This window comes from Notolabrus celidotus, chromosome 2, assembly GCF_009762535.1.
Source record: "Notolabrus celidotus isolate fNotCel1 chromosome 2, fNotCel1.pri, whole genome shotgun sequence".
In the NCBI taxonomy this organism is placed as follows: Eukaryota; Metazoa; Chordata; class Actinopteri; order Labriformes; family Labridae; genus Notolabrus; species Notolabrus celidotus.
The window spans coordinates 20,116,276-20,132,249 of record NC_048273.1 but is presented as its reverse complement, the minus strand read 5'-3'; the positions used below and the strand labels follow the sequence as shown (position 1 = coordinate 20,132,249).

The following is a 15,974-nucleotide window of genomic DNA, read 5'->3' as shown; positions in this document are numbered from 1 at the left end:
ATGCTGTATTTATGGGGTTTTAAAATACATGCACCTTTTTCCCTCTCTTAATATTGTAAAACGTGCATTGTTAGTAGTACATTTTACAAGCAAAATCACATTTGAATTAGTGATTGGTTTAAGTTATTATGATCTTAAATCGGAGTGCTGACACTGAATTGTATAGTTAGATATCATGCACTTTGGCTTTTTTGAATTTTTTTGCCAAATGTCACCTTTTTACTTCAGCTTAATACCGACTACCAGCATAATTTACGTTGACTAATTTCTCAAAACATTCGTATCAAAATCATAGCTAGGCTTTTTGACTAGAAAGGAAGCTGTTTCTTGTTAAACTTTATAAATACGACAGTTTCCAGAGTACCTGAATGCAGCATTGAAACTAGTGGTGGAAGTGCATCATCACATTAGACTTAAGTTTGCCTGGCATAAAACTCTATTATGAATACAATAAATGTATTAAATTATTTCAGTTTTAGTGTCACAGTTCTGTAGTACGGTGGCCCTGAAGTGCAAATCACATCGGCAAATCAGAAAACACTACGACATTAACCAAACCAAGGATAGACCAGTCCAATCAGCGACGAGTCATGTCACCCGGGTACCTACATCTTCTGGTTTGGTTAATGTTGTAGTGTTTTCTGATTTGCTGTAGTGTTTTCTGAATTGCCGTAGTGTTTTCTAAGTTGCCATTGTGTTTCTAAATTGCCGTTGTGTTTTCTAAATTTCCGTTGTGTTTTCTGATTTGCCGTGGTGTTTTCTGAATTGCCGTTGTGTTTTCTGAATTGCCGTGGTGTCTTCTGAATTGCCGTTGTGATTTGCACTTCAGGGCCACCGTACTGTAGTCTCATTTGCCATACAAATTGAAGAGTTCATTAGCAAAAACTACGGTGGCCCTGAAGGACAAAACAAATTAAATGTACAAGAGATGAAACACTTTAACAAAGTTGGAAACAATTTTACAAACAAAGTAACTTTTACCGTTAAGTCTGACTCCTTTCAGCCTGACTCCGTTTAGCCTGAGGCTATGTGGTCTGAGGCGGTCTCATCTGAATTCTGACACATGATGAAGGTTTTGCGGAGATATGATACTTTTTCATCTGAGGTCTGACACCTCACTCTGAGACCCGAGGATGTCCTAATATGTAAACCAAGTCCATCTCTGTTTGGTTTCTCCCCATCAAAACAAACTAAATGACCCCTCACTCGATCACTTCTGGAATTTGGTAAATTCCCTTTCCATAAAAATTAAATGTTAATTTTTTTCAGAAAAGGTAAAACTGTTTTAATCTTTTGTAAATTTGTTTTCTTAAATGTTAATTTGTTTTGGCCTTGGTAAAAGTGTTTTGCTGATGTAATTTTGTTTTATAAAATGTAAAAATGTTTTCCAAAATGCAAATTTGTCTCCAACTTTGTAAAAGTGTTTCATCTTTTTGTAGATTTGTTTTGTCCTTCAGGGCCACCGTAAAAAAAAACATACAAATCACTTTTAAAAAATTGAAAAATTGCTTCAAAAAACACATTTTATCTATAACTGGCTTTAGGTATTATCAATCAATTGAAGTTGGGTGGCTTTTACTAAGTCAAAATGACATTACTAATTAGCGGTATCTTAAAAATGTAATTTTATTAAAAATGTATATTAAAAGGAAATATGTTTTTTGAACATTTAAAAAACGGAGATCTGTTTTTGCAAATGAACTTCAATTACAAAGTGAAAGCTAAATATGTTGCTTTGGAAAGAAGAAGGTTACCGTCAAATGTTGTCTTTGCTACGTTTGTTGAAATGATAACATACACACTTTGATTTAACTCGTATCGAAAAACGGAGTATGAGTGAATGTAAAATATGAACTCGTCAGGACAAAGGCAGACTTCACAACAGATGGGTAAGCTGCGTCCTTCTGCAGCAGCAGTCATCGTCATCATCATCACCAGCACCAGCAGCACCGGAGCAACCACTGCTGGCACTCTCTTTAAAGAAACTCCACTGGACGACTGACTGTGTTTGATCCCAGCAGATTGTTTCTTGGCAATCCATGCCTTCGCTGAGCAAAAAACAGAAAGCAACAACAAAACTTCATGCGGATAAACCTTGAACGGAAATCCGAAAAACCTATTATTAGGCAGTTTGTCTGTCTTCCTCTCCTTGTGGTGAACTCGTCCTATAATGGAGCTGTCTTGCGAGTCAGTGAGATACACTGAAAACAGGAGACCAGCTAGTTGCAAGGTATGTCTTTTTGGTCCTAAATCTGACGATTCTAGCCTAAACTTAAAATAAGATAGTCCTAAAAATGTAAAATGTCAATCGCTTATCATCTCAATTTACAACTGTGTTTATTTCTGCGTTTAGTTTGTTGAGCTCCATGTCCTGTATGTGCCAGATGATCAGTGGAATGTGAAGCTCAACAAAGTCCCTGTAGAAGCCATAGAGAACTTCGTATCTGCAGGCTTCATCAGGTGAAACCTTTTATTTTATTTCAACATAGCAAACTCAGAGAAGAATAAGATCATTTTTTTTGTTAAAATGCTGTAGCTGTGCACATGCAAAGGATATTAGCTCTACTGTAAATGGATATTTTAAATACATGCTGACCTCAGCAGTCAGCACTTGATGAGGAAGCCTGGTGCTTCAGTGGTATAAATATATTTACAGTGGTGAATTTAAATGAAAAGTTCAGTTCAAGTCTTTTAACTGTTTAATTTTTTTGGCCATATGAACCATGAAACATGCATTATTTTCTTCTGTTCCTTATCTGCAAAGCTACTGCTGTCAGATAAAAAAAAAACACAACGTAAAACATACAATATATATATCTAAAATGTTGTGCAGTTTCATAACTTCTCAGTCAACAAATATCCAAATGCATGTTGGTATCTCAAAGTTTTTTCACAGTACAATCATGCACGTTGTTACTTTGCCCTTGTAAGCCTGTATATGTGTATACAATATTAATATGCAAATTGAAGCTCTAAAAATGATGTACAGGTCAGTCTGACCTTTTTTCCCTGTGATGGCAGGGTTTATCCTGATATCACCCTGAAATCTCTGAGGAGCGAGCTGGGAGCTCTTCTTGGCACTGAGAGGAGTATAGACAAATTCTCTTTCCTGAAATGTGTTGGCCGCAGTTTGGCACTGGTGAGTGCAGCTGGCTGTTTACTGTGCTTTTTTTACTTTTATAGCTGGTTGTGTTTCTCCGGGCCAACAGTAAAGAAACAAAGCAGACCATTTGATTAACAAGCTCACTATTCAACCGCTACACTGAAGAGTGTAAAGCACGTGCACGTGGTGAGAGTGAGTGTAGTTTTTACTGCCATGTCTTTTACAAAAAAACACATTCTTTCCATCAACAGGTCAAGAGCAGACAGGAGAGGGATCTCAAAGTGAAAACATTTGCTCCACCGTATGTATGTAGATCTATTTTTTGATACTTTCTCCTCTAAAGTTGGTGACTTTGTCTTTGGCATAGTTCCTTTTATTACTAACAGGAATCAGAGATTTAAGTTGAAGGTAATAATCATAACATTTCCTCATATGTTTGGTGAGATTTTGAAAAAGCATTTGAGGTTGTACTGATAACTTAAATGTTAAATACCCTTATACACTCTGGAGCTTCCAGTCACAAATGTGTTGCATTTTCTGGAATCTGACATCAACAGACTGCTTCATCATGCACCAATAAAACTCCAATTATCTCATGTTGTTGACAGGCCCCACAGCCGGAGCTTTACCTGCTGCCCACAGAGGAGCTTGACAGCAGTGTTTGCTCCCAGTCTCTTAGCCCAGACACCAGCATCAGCTCCCAAGACCACCACATCTATTACCACCCTCACAAGACCTGCAGTCTGCCAACAGGAACAAAAGAGCCCGTTAAATTCCCCCTCATTCCCAAGTGTTCCCATCAGCCACCTCCCACCTCCAGCCTGGAAGAGGAGGAGGAAGAGGAAGGGGAGGATGATGATGAGCAGAGCTACAGTTCTTCAGAGTCAGAAAGAGATAATGAGGAGGAGGGCCTTTCCTCAGACAAGTTAAGTTGGGCAGAGAAGGGTTGTTGCCAAACGAAGCCTCAGACTCACAGGGCACCAAAGTCTGTCTCAGAGAATAAAGGTAAAATTAAAGGTATAACCCTTTAAAAAAATACATCATATTCATTGAAAAGTCACAACATTAATGACGTTTTAGGTCTTTTTTGAAGCTAATCTCTTGGATCACACATTACAATACTGAACTCTAAAGTTTTTGTTTTTTTACTTACTCAACCTTAAAAATCTGTGGGACAGATTCGGCTCCAGTGAAGGAGTCACAGGAGAAAGATAACTGCACTAAGAAGAAGATCCAGCACATCAGACAGAACAGAACGGCCAGAGATTCAGGAGTAGCTCCATCTTTGGATGACGGGGATTCGGTCTTCTCCCTCACAGACGGGTACTGTGCGGCCTAGCACACCAAAGTATTACTTAGTGCCACCTTTGTACTTTGTAGTAGGCAAAAGTAATACTTCTGGTTCTGAGCCTTTTTCTGTCTGTTTGCAGGCTCAGGAAATCAAAAGATGCATATGGACTAAAGTCCATCATGACTCAATCAGTAAGTAGAGTAAGTTGTTCACAAAACTTTAGAATTTGTGGCAGGATTTTATCTTCTGTTTTTAGAGTGCTTTCAAAACAAGCAGAAGTGTCTCGCAAGTTGTGTGGTATAGTAATAGGTACAAATGCCACTGCCAGCAGGTGGGCGTAGTGGAATGTGTGAGGTCTTTGAAGTTAGCTAAGAACTGCTATACAGACATGTCCATGAAAATCCCCCCGAAGACTCATGTTGTTGTATCTATTGCCGGTTTTAAGGTGACAGAAAGTCCAGCTGTGCTGTCTCGGCCAGTCCGCTGCACCTCCCCACCTCCAGATCTGAACATGGCCAAGGTCACTCAAAAGAAGTCTACCTCTCTCATCTACCCAACAAATAGTAAGAGATCAGCAGACACTCAAGTCAGTGCTTGGCTTTTGTCTTTCTCTTTTGTCTTTGAACTGGCTTAAACGGTTTGTTTCTGTTAGGGGAGGAACTGATCGATGAGATCAAGCTGGTGAGGGAGGAGAGGAAGCAGCTGGAGTGGACCAGACAAGAGTTACTAAGAAAGGGGAAAGATTTATTGGCTCAAAATAGACACCGCAGGAACCAAGGTGAGCAGTGTAAAAAATGTTTATCACAAACCTCACATTTGAGAGGGATTATTGTGTTAGTCTGCAAACCCAAAGGCAGTGCTAGTAATTGTTCCTTGTGTGGTGCAATACATGGTAAATTATTATTTGAGATTTTGAATGAATATTTTAGCCATATAGTCTACATTTTAACATCAAGCACGTGACAGTTGGAAGAAGAAATATTTTGAAACCAAGAAGGCTACGGCACCACTGGAGGAAAGTCTGAGAAACCTACGACAAGAGTTGGAGACATTCTACAACAAACTGTTGCACCAGCTTCAGGCCAGAGACAGCAGAGCGAAGCCAAGACGACAAGGCAAACCGTCCATAAGGGTAAAATCAGATTAATTTTAATATTTGATCCGTAGTAAGTGCTACAACAATTAGTAAAGGCAAAGCAAACATCTGGATGAATCATTTTTCTTGAGAATATTTATTTTTACGCAGATCCATTCTAAGTATTTAGCTTGAACACAAGACACTGCTTGCATTTTCACATTACATAAGTGGAAACAAGTTGAATTCCATTAATATCCTAAGAAATGTAATCCCTGAAAGCGCCGTAAATATCTGAATGTAGATTCTGAATTTCAGAACGAGCTCATCATTCAGATCATGACAGAGAGTTATGAGATTGACAACTTGAAGAGGAAGGCAGAGGATGCCAAGATGAAGCTAGTGACAGAGATCAAGGTGAGTTATTGTCTCTTAATCCACACAAATGTCAATACAAATGTAGCGGCTACGAAGAGCCAAAAGCCGCTGAGAGGCTGGGCCTAGTTACTGTCAGATGTGCTAAAAGCAAAAAACATTGCACAAAAAAGTAAGTTTAACCTTTTATTAACGAAAAAGGATAATCAACTCATGATAAAGTGCACAAACAGAAAATAGCGAAAAGAAGTGATAAACAGCGATCATAAGCGGTCAACAAAAAGCACAGAGACCCAGCTCACCCCCCTCTCTCTACCTGCAAACAAAAGAAAACAGGTGGCCTAAATGAACTCAATATCCACGCCCCTAACACATGACCCGTAAATAACTTAATTAACTGACCCAAAAATAAACCATATCTTAAACAAACAACAAAAATAACACCACAAAAAGTATACAAACAATATCCTACCCTAAACCTCAAAATAACATAATATAAACACTTGAATCCCTCATGGCTCCAAAAAAAACTTTGAACAAAGGTAAAACTGCACAATGAAGGCAGTTGTTTCCCGGTCCATAACTTGTCCGGTGATATTTAATAAACTTTTTTTTAAAAAGGGAAATCATTTCTGTTAATTTTTAGCCTCCTACAGTTTTGGATTGCATGCTAACAAACACAGGAAATAACCAAACAAGGGAAAACTATTTACTTGAGAGGAACAAATCAGACTTTAGCCCTACATCCACTTTGCTTCTGGTTCATATGTTTCAACGTTTAATAATGTTTTATTTGACCTGTACCACACAAGGTAATAAACAATGTGATGTGACTGGGAGGTAGTGTTGTGTCTCTTTATTTAACATTAATTGACGTAGTTAGAAATTCTAGGCTTGATGTTTTGTTTGCCATCTGGTGATATGTATATTAATATAACATGTATTTAAATTTGTTCTTGTAGTTGAGGAAACAGGCAGCCACAGAACTCAGGGCCTTGAAGGCTGAGCTGGCCCAGAAGAAGAGTCAATCCTCTAATCCTGCTCACACTGCCTGTCTGAGCTTAGGAGGCACTAGACAGGACAGACAACAAGTTCAGAACACCTCCATTTAATGAAACATATACAGAATAGTGGACATGACAGTCCAGCCCCACTTATGCTCGGACAGATGGATGTTGTTTGATGTATATATCTTATTTTGGTGTTGATTTTAAACATTTTATTTTATTTGCACCTGAGTGTGACATTGTGTGCTAGCTTTTGCTGCAGTGTATTAAACTTCATGTGCTGTTTGATATCTGATTTCTTCACTGTGTTGTTACTGTTGAATTATCCTTCCAAGTATCACAGGGGTTTTCAGTATGTTGCTGAATTAGTAAAGATTAAACTTAGATTGTGGGAGTGACCTGCTTGTGCACCGAAGGGTTGTAAAGGGACGTACTGGACTTCAGCGGCAACAGCTTCTACTACTCATCTCATCACTATCACCTCTCTCTCTTACTCCCCTCTATCTGTCTTTCCAGACCCAACTCAGTCGAGGCATGGTGGCTGTCTAACATGAGTCTGGTTCTGCCTGATTTTTCTGCCTGTTAAAAGGAAGCTAGCTAAATACTGCGATGTGCAATGCTCATGATGGATTAAGGTGGGGTCAGACTGAGTCTTACTCTGTCTTGAAGTTGGGTCTCTGTTCATAATTTGACATAGTGTGGTCTGGACCTCCTATGTTTGTAAACGCGTCCTGAGATAACGTTTGTTGTGATTTGGCGCTATACAAATAAAGATTGATTGATTGATTGATTGATTGATTGATTGATTGATTGATTGATTGATTGATTGATTGATTGATTGATTGATTGATTGGTTCAAGTTCCGATGTGGACCAAATTACAGAGGTTAGACCAGTTGCTGGATAGGTGTCAGTTCACCTCCTGGGCACTGCAGAGTAGTGATGGGAATTCTGGCTCTTTTTAAAGAGCCTGTTCTTTTGGCTCGGCTCATCACAAAGAACTGGCTCTATCAGCTACTGAGATTTTTTCTTGTTTTAATTAATGTATTACCTAAAATAATGTAAAATGAGTTACTAATGTAAAAAACATAAATTATATCAAATGTGCATTATTGATAAGGATTTATTTATATACTCAACATGGAGAAGAGTGCTACAAAAAATGCATTATAAAGTACAAAAACAAGACCCATCTCAATTAGACAACAAGGTCCAATCTCTGATTGTATGTATAGTATTTGTAAACTTTTAAACACCTTCATTAACAGCAGGTTCCCTTGACTGTCTTTATTCTTCCAATTGCACTGATGGATAAACAGTTCTAATGTCCATGACCTGGATGACTGAGAACCTTCACAGACAGTTCATGTGTCTTTGCAGGTTTTTTGTGGACCCTGATTGATGACATGTTCACCTAGCACAGTCTACACTCTGCCTTTAAACTGTCTATGCTGTTGAAATGTGTCCAAATTCTACTGCGTTTCCTGCAGTGACTGGTTTTATCACCTTTATAATCAGGTGAGGCTTTAACAGGAAAAGAAGAAAAAATAAAAATAAAACTGCTCCCTGTCAGGAGCTGTCTCCCGTCGTTCACTTGCCAGATCTCTCACCACCGACACATCACTACTGCAGAGTTGCCCCTGAACGAGGCATGTAACTCCCAGCGGCTTGGGGTGCTCATCTGCTTACAGCCCCCTCACTCTGACATGCTTTCATCTCTTCATCAGTGCCTGTTCCAGAGGTCCTGTTTGTGCATGTGTATCTATATGTCGACTTATGTGTCTGTAGCATGTTCGATAACAGTCAAAAAAACATTGAAATTCCCCTTGGGATTGTTAAAGTATAAAGAAGAAGAAGAAGAAGAAGAAGAAGAAGAAGAAGAAGAAGAAGAAGAAGACAACATGGTTTAACAGTTTTAAAACTACAACCACTGACAGATTTAACAGAAAATATTTATTTAAAAAAATAAAAGTGCACAAATTCAGTAAGCTCAGTATTGTTCAATCAAAAACGCTGCTTGTGTTCATCACATTTAAAGAGATTGCCTGTCTTTTCAGAGGATCACAGTCATTTAAGTCAGTACAGACAAATGTCTGAGACCTAACATTCAGAGACAAGTGCAATAAAATCCACGATAAACTCTGAAGTGCAGTTATGCATCTAGACTTATAAGGGAAGCCACAGCCCATTACTGCTACAAAGGATATATTGACTTAGCAACAAACAGGAGGGGTAATGTAAATTTCTGAAGCCATTTCAAGTGTATCCCAGCTAGCATCCTAACAGCGCATTCCACATCTCTGCAGTCTGCTGCCTGGCAACCGGCTCATCACTGTAGTCCAAGATGTTTCCGTTCCACATGCCAATTCCCCTCAAACCTTTAGATTTCACAGAGTCTGCCTTAGGACAAATGCTCTGTGGGTCATCATACCAAACCTGATGAGTCTGTCCTGTCTGGTCCTACAGAAGAAAAAGTAAAGATAATTATTAAAATGAGAGGCGAAGAAGGCGCTGTCTTTGTTTTCTGAGAAGACTTTTAGCCCAAAGAGCGATAGCCTATTCAGCGTGAATGTTTTATTGCTGTTTGTCAGGAGCTGTTTGTTTCGTTTGAATTGAGACTGGTAGTTCGAGGGGACGCCAGTACTCTGGATAAAAAGCCTTTGTCTGAAAGGCCTGCTTCATTTGTTGTCTTCATTTACTAGGGCTTGGACAAGTGAAGTCAGACATGCTTAAGTTCAACCACAAGAAAAAATGTTGTGATGCAAATGCCATCTCTGTTAAACAATTAAATAAAGGGTTGTGTGGCCTGTAAATTTAAATATAGACTAAAAAAGGAACAATAAAGATAATGTACCTTGTAATTGAAGTAAGGAGCCTGCTGCCTGTCGTCCCAGAGCCTGCCAGACATTGAGATGTTGACCTCCTTCATGATCCAATTGTAGGGTTTCTGTTTTCCAGCTGCATCGCTGCAGGGAGCGCCACGGAAAGGAACTTTTGCAATTGAACATATTCCCTCCTGGTAGCAGAAAAGAAAACAACAGCATTAAGTGTTAACATGCCAAAAAATACAACTAGTTTTTTTCCCCCAATTTCTTAATGAAAGATATATCCTTCAGGGAGATCATGAATGACTGGGACTACAGTCTGGATTGCCATCTGTTTTGCCTGTATTGGTTAATAAACCAAAGTGTTTAAAAAATCAATTTTGAGACCACAAGATAGCAATATTTAAAGCTACAAGATCACAACATTGTAAAAATATGGAGGTGGGACAAAAATGTCTATGACAGAGTTCAATGCATCAAATAGATGTTGAGCTACCTCACTTCAGCCTCATGGTGGCACTATAGGAGTAGATGTTGAGAAATGTAACAAACTATGTTCAACTTTTACCAGCTGGTGATGCCAGAGGAGCACCAGAGTTACTAGAATTACCCTCTGTGCACCATTTATATTTAAATCATATTTAATGGTGGTGTGTCAGAAAGGTTTTTAAGGTGAAGCCATCACAGTTAACAATGTTGAAAATTACCAGATCTTCGTCAAAACATTAAACATTGACACCATAACTGTTTAAATTGAACAAAATCTTACCACAGAAAGGTTGAGGCATGGGTAGTCATAGCCGTACCAAGGCACTCCCATCACAAGCTTCTTTGGATCAATGTTCATATTCACATACTGGTCGTAAGCTGAAAAGGAAGAAAAAGGCGAAATATTTAGACGTATTGAGAATTATTACTCAGCATATCTATTCCCCTGATTAATAATCAAACATCTGCACAACAAACCATCCAGTGTTTGAGAGAGTGGGGCATTTGCCATGGCAATACAGTCCCCCATGATCTGGCTCTGTTCATCGTAAGACATCACAAAGAGCAGGTCGCAGGACTGAGCGATGGTGACGTAGTCATAGCAGCGCTTGTCAATACATTTTGGTGACCAGGCAACGTCAAATGAAACCTGGAGATCAGGATAAGACAAAACTCACTTCTTTCATTCATTTTCTTTGTGCCTGTTTGGTGTGATGGAGGTGTTAAATGTTTTCAATAGTTAATAGTAGTAAAAAAAAAACAGGCTCAGAGAAACAGTGGAGAAAAATTCTGTTCACCTGGGAGCCAGGGATGTCCCTGTGAAAAGTGTCAGTGGTCTCTTTAACCAGGGCTGTCAGAGCGTGGTACTCTGGTGAGTCCTCCTCCACTGCTTGTTCAATGTCGATGTTGATCCCATCCATGAATTGACTCTTGGCCAGGTTGACCTTCTCTGTTATCCATGCTGTCCTGTTTTCTTGGTCCACAATGTCGGAGAGTCGAACGTCACCTTTTGCCAACAACAAGAAAGATGGTCATAACATGAGCACAATGAAAGCATCAAAGGGAAACGGACTAAGTCATCCACATACATAAATACTGCAATGAAATGCTGAAACTTTCAACAACACATTAACAATATCTCAAAAACTGCTTTCTTCCACCTCAAAAACATTGCCCATCTCCGCCCCTCTCTTTCCTTCACTGCTGCTGAAACTCTCATCCACGCCTTCATCACCTCAAGACTAGATTATTGCAATAGCATCCTCTACGGTACACCCAACACCACATCATCCCAGTCCTCCAGAACCTCCATTGGCTTCCCATCACCTCCCGAATACAGTACAAGATCCTCCTCATCACCTACAAAGCCCTCCATAATCTAGCTCCCTCCTACCTCACCGACCTTCTGCAGCCATACAATCCCTCCCGCAACCTCCGCTCCACCAATGCCAACCTCCTCACCCCTCTCACCAAACCCAAGCACCGAACCTAGGGGGACAGGGCCTTCTCTGTCGCTGCCCCCACCCTCTGGAACTCTCTCCCCCAACACCTCAGACTCTCTCCCTCACTCACCCACTTTAAATCCGGGCTCAAAACCCACCTATTTACAAAGGCTTTTAACCTATAATTGATTGATTTTTGTTTGTTTTGTTTCATTTTGTTTTGTTTTGCTGCTTTGCTTTCCTTTACTTTTCTATTGTATCATTTATTTTCTTGTAAAGTGTCTTGGAGAAACTTTTAAAGCGCTTTTATAAATAAAATGTATTATTATTACTATTATAGTCTACCTTTGAGAACAACTCGGGCTCCTTTTGAGTGAGCATAACACATGAGCTCAGCATCATATTTGCCAAACGTTGCCACCGTCGTTACCATGCTCCAGTTGTAGGACGTCCATGTCTTTCCACCCACGTCAAACACAAACACCTGAAAGAAACATGCAGAGCAAACAGACACATTACTGTAACATTACTCATCATTGCATTTTCCTCTTTTTACCTTAAAATCCAGAAAGGACAAAACATGGAAAGATTCAGTGTTTCATGGCATAGTCTGTCTTTTCTTTGTCCCACCACTAATAGTGAATCCTGTGAAACGCCTGGCACAACTTACCACAACCCAAAGTGGTACTTCTAAATGCTATAGTGTGACCAAAAATAATTGTTTAAGTGTAAGCAACTTTCGACCAGACGTCTGGCTTAAATTATTAGCTGATTATTAAAACTAACTTTGCTTTCCACTCTAGTGACTGACTACTGGATTAATGGATGGGCATCTTTGTCACTAATGATGAGAATGAAGTCTGTTTGTTTTCAAAAGGCCAAAATGAATGTAGATTTTATTTCTAATTACTAATTCCCCCGGCTTTATGTAAGTATAGTTGATTTGGGATCACATTTTTCATCTCAAACCATAGTTTCTGGGTCCTATAAACGTGAAATCATCTGATCCATCATTTGAAAATAGGTTAACCATGTTTATAGAACTCCCCCAAGAAAAAACACACGGTCAAAAATAGATAAATAACAGTTAAAGGAGAAATCTGGATGGTTGAATATGTACGATACTTCATGGTTGTTGTTTTTTACCCTGTATAGTAAATCCACTACATGAAGCTTCACTTTTATTTTTATTAAAAATTATAATTATTTCCTAATTTTCCCTTTATATAAATTGCTTTGAATTAGAGTCTCTAGGTTGTATATAAATGGATGTTTACTAACTAATACTGTTAACAGAGGCAGTAGGGCAAACCATTGAGTGAGAAATTCAATTTATCTAATGAATAGAGCTGTTATGATAAAGTAGAAGTACTTATCAATTTTACAAATTTTGAGCATTAATAATTTTATAGCCTTTTTATTAGCATTTTTAGTTATAGAAGCAACAAGATACACTGAACAGAAGTCCATTCCAAATGGACCCAAAAGAGGAGCCTTTTCAAACACCACATGACTTTAAAGTAAACACAAACCTACTGCATGGAGAAAGAGGAACTGTAATATAAAACTTAAACAGGAAATACAGTGTAAGCGTTTAGCGGATACTGCTTAAAGTCATATAAAGACATCTAATACAATGTAGTGCTATCATAATTTCTTTTTGAGATGTTGTCCTAGTTTATCTTGGAGTAAAAACTACAGATAACATATTTCATGTTTGCTTTTCTTTGAATGTTTTGTAGAGGAAGACAACAGTTTGACACTTGAAAGCTTACAATTTCATTGACTTTCAGTGTGAGACAAATTTCATTAACATCATAAAGATCATATAAAAGTCTCATGACAGTGACTTTATTCTCTTTATTCTCACAGTAATTTTATGTAAAGGAGAAATTTTATGTTCACTATACTCGAAAATGGTGGAAGTAAGCTTGTGGGCCTATATCCCACTACAAACATGTTATATTTTTGTGATGTTAGAATTCAACAGAAGTAGCTGCGGTTTACACAGTTTAACCTTTACTTTCGCAGCAGCATCGAAAAAATCATGAATTATGTTTAAATGGCTAAATATCAGTAATTGTCGACAGTATTTTGCAGGTTGATGTTCAGTGCTCTAATATTAGCTGTATTAGTTGTGTCATAGACTGTAAGTGTTGGAAGCGTTATTTATTGTGTTTATTAGTAAACTACCTCAAAGTCCCTGTCCTCGCGGATCTGCTGACAGAGTTCCAGTCTCTTACACGGACAGATATTAGCCCTGCAAACCACGAATATCGACGACAAAATCAAAAGAATCCTGGACATTTTTGTGAAAAGGAGAACTCTAAACCAAATGATTGAACCGTGTCAGACTTTGAGCTGACCACAAATCCTATCAGACCTCATGACAACTGTACGGAGGCTGACATGGTACAAACTTAAGTTAGCGAGTATTTCAGTGGCCAAGGCGTTCAAGCCGGTAACACTTTACAATAATGGAACAGTTTCCTAAGCGAAATAATGCTTAATTCATGTTGAAGTAATGCATGACTCATGATGAATATCTGTATGAATTAATAATGAATTCCTGTTGTTCACCATGTACTAATGATCCTGTCACTATGACTTCATGTAATTCAAGATTCAAAGGTTTTTATTGTTAATTTTCACTGTATATACGAGACATACAGGCAGGGGCGGGTCCATATTATTTTAAGGTGGGGGGCACAGGGGGGTACAACAGTTAAATCAGGGGGGGCATCTAAAAACAACAGAAATGAATGCAGCGCCGACCATTAAGTACTTACACTCAGTTGTCATAGATAGTACAGAAGACAGTGTTTTGATGTCTTCATCTTTCTTTAATTACACAAATGAATGAAGGCTAGACTTTTTCTCAGAGTCAGTGGTCTCTTTCCTGGCTGCATCTTTGACACAAAATTAAATTGCATCATCAAAACTTTGTTAACTGTATTTCTAAATTAAACTTCTTTCATACTTTTTTTACAGCAAAGCATAAAGAGCAGATGTATAACATTTTCTCCACATCACCTGGAGGTCTGTGTCTGCTGCTCTGCATGTCAAAATTAAACCAGTAGCTCACTGTTTCTAAAGCAAACTTTCAGAAATCAATAATAAAAGTAGTAAGCTAAACGTTGTAGTGAGTGAAACATGCAAAAGTTCTCATGAACCCAGGGAATAAAGGTTTATGGATCTAGTGATCTCACCTGGGACAGACTGAACTCTGCGACGGAAGTCCGCGAGTGTGCCGGTGTTATAGTTAGCGTTGGTCTGCTGCTGCTGCTGCTGCTGCTGCTGCTGCTATTTTCCGGTTAGATAACTGTGATTTACCAACCTTTCATCACAATGGCTGCTAGTCAAGGGCCTATATAATCTAAGAAATAATTTTGTTTTTTGATATGAAGCCTACTAAGTCTTTCTTACTTATAGGCACTTTGAACTGCATTTCATTTGTATCACAGGTTTTTTAAGCTTGATAGATAGATAGATAGATAGATAGATAGATAGATAGATAGATAGATAGATAGATAGATAGATAGATAGATAGATAGATAGATAGATAGATTCATTCATTCATTCATTCATTCATTCATTCATTCATTCATTGGTGATTGGTGGAGTTATGATTGATTAATTGATTCGTGATTGATAGACTGGTGGATTGATTGAAGTACAGTATTGTTAAAGTGGTACACTGAATATGGTTTAAAAGCTCCTGTGAGGAACTTTATGTGTGTATCAATTTTGGTGGCCCTTTTATGCATAGCAATACTTCTTATATCTTTGCTGGTTTTGTTCTGTACATGTGTAAACTCACCTTTCTTCTTTAAACATCTATAGTGGAAAAAGTGACTGAAAAAAGTCAGTTTCTCCATTGCACTGTGAATAGTCTTGTCTGATTCGTACAGCCTCATGGCTACAGGCTATGAAAAATGACAGTTTAGAAATTGTCAGCCGTGCTGTTGTTGGTCTTGTTTGCTTTTGTAGGCCATAGAACAGCATTTTACAAAAACAAAACTGCAGCAAAATGTTAGACTTTAAATTCACCAGTCCAACTATGGGGTGGCTCTCATGGTTTATTGCTATCAATACTTCTACCATTGTGCCTTATGAATCTTGTTGTGCTGAAGTTCAAATTCAAGATAACTTTTTTTTTTCAATCATATTTTTATTGGGGTTTTTTTTCAAATTAGAACAAACATACAAACAAACAAGAATATGAACAGGGCAGCTCAGACCTTTTACAAAAGGACACACTACTAGGAAATAAATGATACACAAAACAGGTTATACATCTTATTATGTTACAGGTGGACCGAGAAGGTGAAAACGTAAGTTAATAGGTTAGGCACCCCTCATTCATAT

General features: G+C 38.4%; 2 protein-coding genes across 5 annotated transcripts; one reads left to right on the top strand and one right to left on the bottom strand.

Annotated features, from left to right (window-relative positions):
- The first annotated feature begins 1,730 nt into the window (after positions 1-1,730).
- Positions 1,731-7,139, top strand: spata1 (spermatogenesis associated 1). 4 transcript variants are annotated; one of them, XM_034710897.1, is made up of 12 exons: positions 1,731-2,230; positions 2,354-2,460; positions 3,022-3,139; positions 3,355-3,408; positions 3,712-4,120; positions 4,282-4,426; positions 4,534-4,594; positions 4,840-4,957; positions 5,047-5,172; positions 5,351-5,526; positions 5,788-5,886; positions 6,807-7,139. In XM_034710897.1, the coding sequence occupies exons 1-12, from the start codon at positions 2,171-2,173 to the stop codon at positions 6,954-6,956; spliced, it is 1,623 nt and encodes a 540-aa protein (XP_034566788.1). In that variant the 5' UTR covers positions 1,731-2,170; the 3' UTR covers positions 6,957-7,139. The 4 variants fall into 4 exon arrangements, with proteins under 4 accessions (XP_034566788.1, XP_034566796.1, XP_034566805.1 ...); XM_034710905.1 differs by having other exon boundaries at positions 1,732-2,230; positions 4,534-4,585; XM_034710914.1 differs by having other exon boundaries at positions 1,733-2,230; positions 3,712-4,108.
- A 1,642-nt stretch (positions 7,140-8,781) lies between these two features.
- ctbs (chitobiase, di-N-acetyl-) lies at positions 8,782-14,018 on the bottom strand. Its single transcript, XM_034677139.1, has 7 exons — positions 13,800-14,018; positions 11,952-12,090; positions 10,962-11,170; positions 10,642-10,813; positions 10,445-10,542; positions 9,705-9,866; positions 8,782-9,310 (listed from the first exon to the last, which is right to left on the bottom strand). Exons 1-7 carry the CDS (start codon positions 13,911-13,913, stop codon positions 9,122-9,124), a joined length of 1,083 nt encoding a protein of 360 aa, XP_034533030.1. The 5' UTR covers positions 13,914-14,018; the 3' UTR covers positions 8,782-9,121.
- Between the last annotated feature and the right edge of the window lie 1,956 nt (positions 14,019-15,974).

Coding starts and splice junctions, on each gene's coding strand:
- ctbs (XM_034677139.1), bottom strand. CDS start 13,913: ATGTCCAGGATTCTTTTGATTTTGTCGTCGATATTCGTGGTTTGCAGG. Junction 10,543..10,641: donor ACTCTCTCAAACACTGGATG/GTTTGTTGTGCA, acceptor CTTCCTTTTCAG/CTTACGACCAGTATGTGAAT. Junction 9,867..10,444: donor CATGCCTCAACCTTTCTGTG/GTAAGATTTTGT, acceptor TTCTGCTACCAG/GAGGGAATATGTTCAATTGC.
- spata1 (XM_034710897.1), top strand. CDS start 2,171: ATGGAGCTGTCTTGCGAGTCAGTGAGATACACTGAAAACAGGAGACCA. Junction 2,231..2,353: donor GGAGACCAGCTAGTTGCAAG/GTATGTCTTTTT, acceptor TTCTGCGTTTAG/TTTGTTGAGCTCCATGTCCT. Junction 4,427..4,533: donor GTCTTCTCCCTCACAGACGG/GTACTGTGCGGC, acceptor GTCTGTTTGCAG/GCTCAGGAAATCAAAAGATG.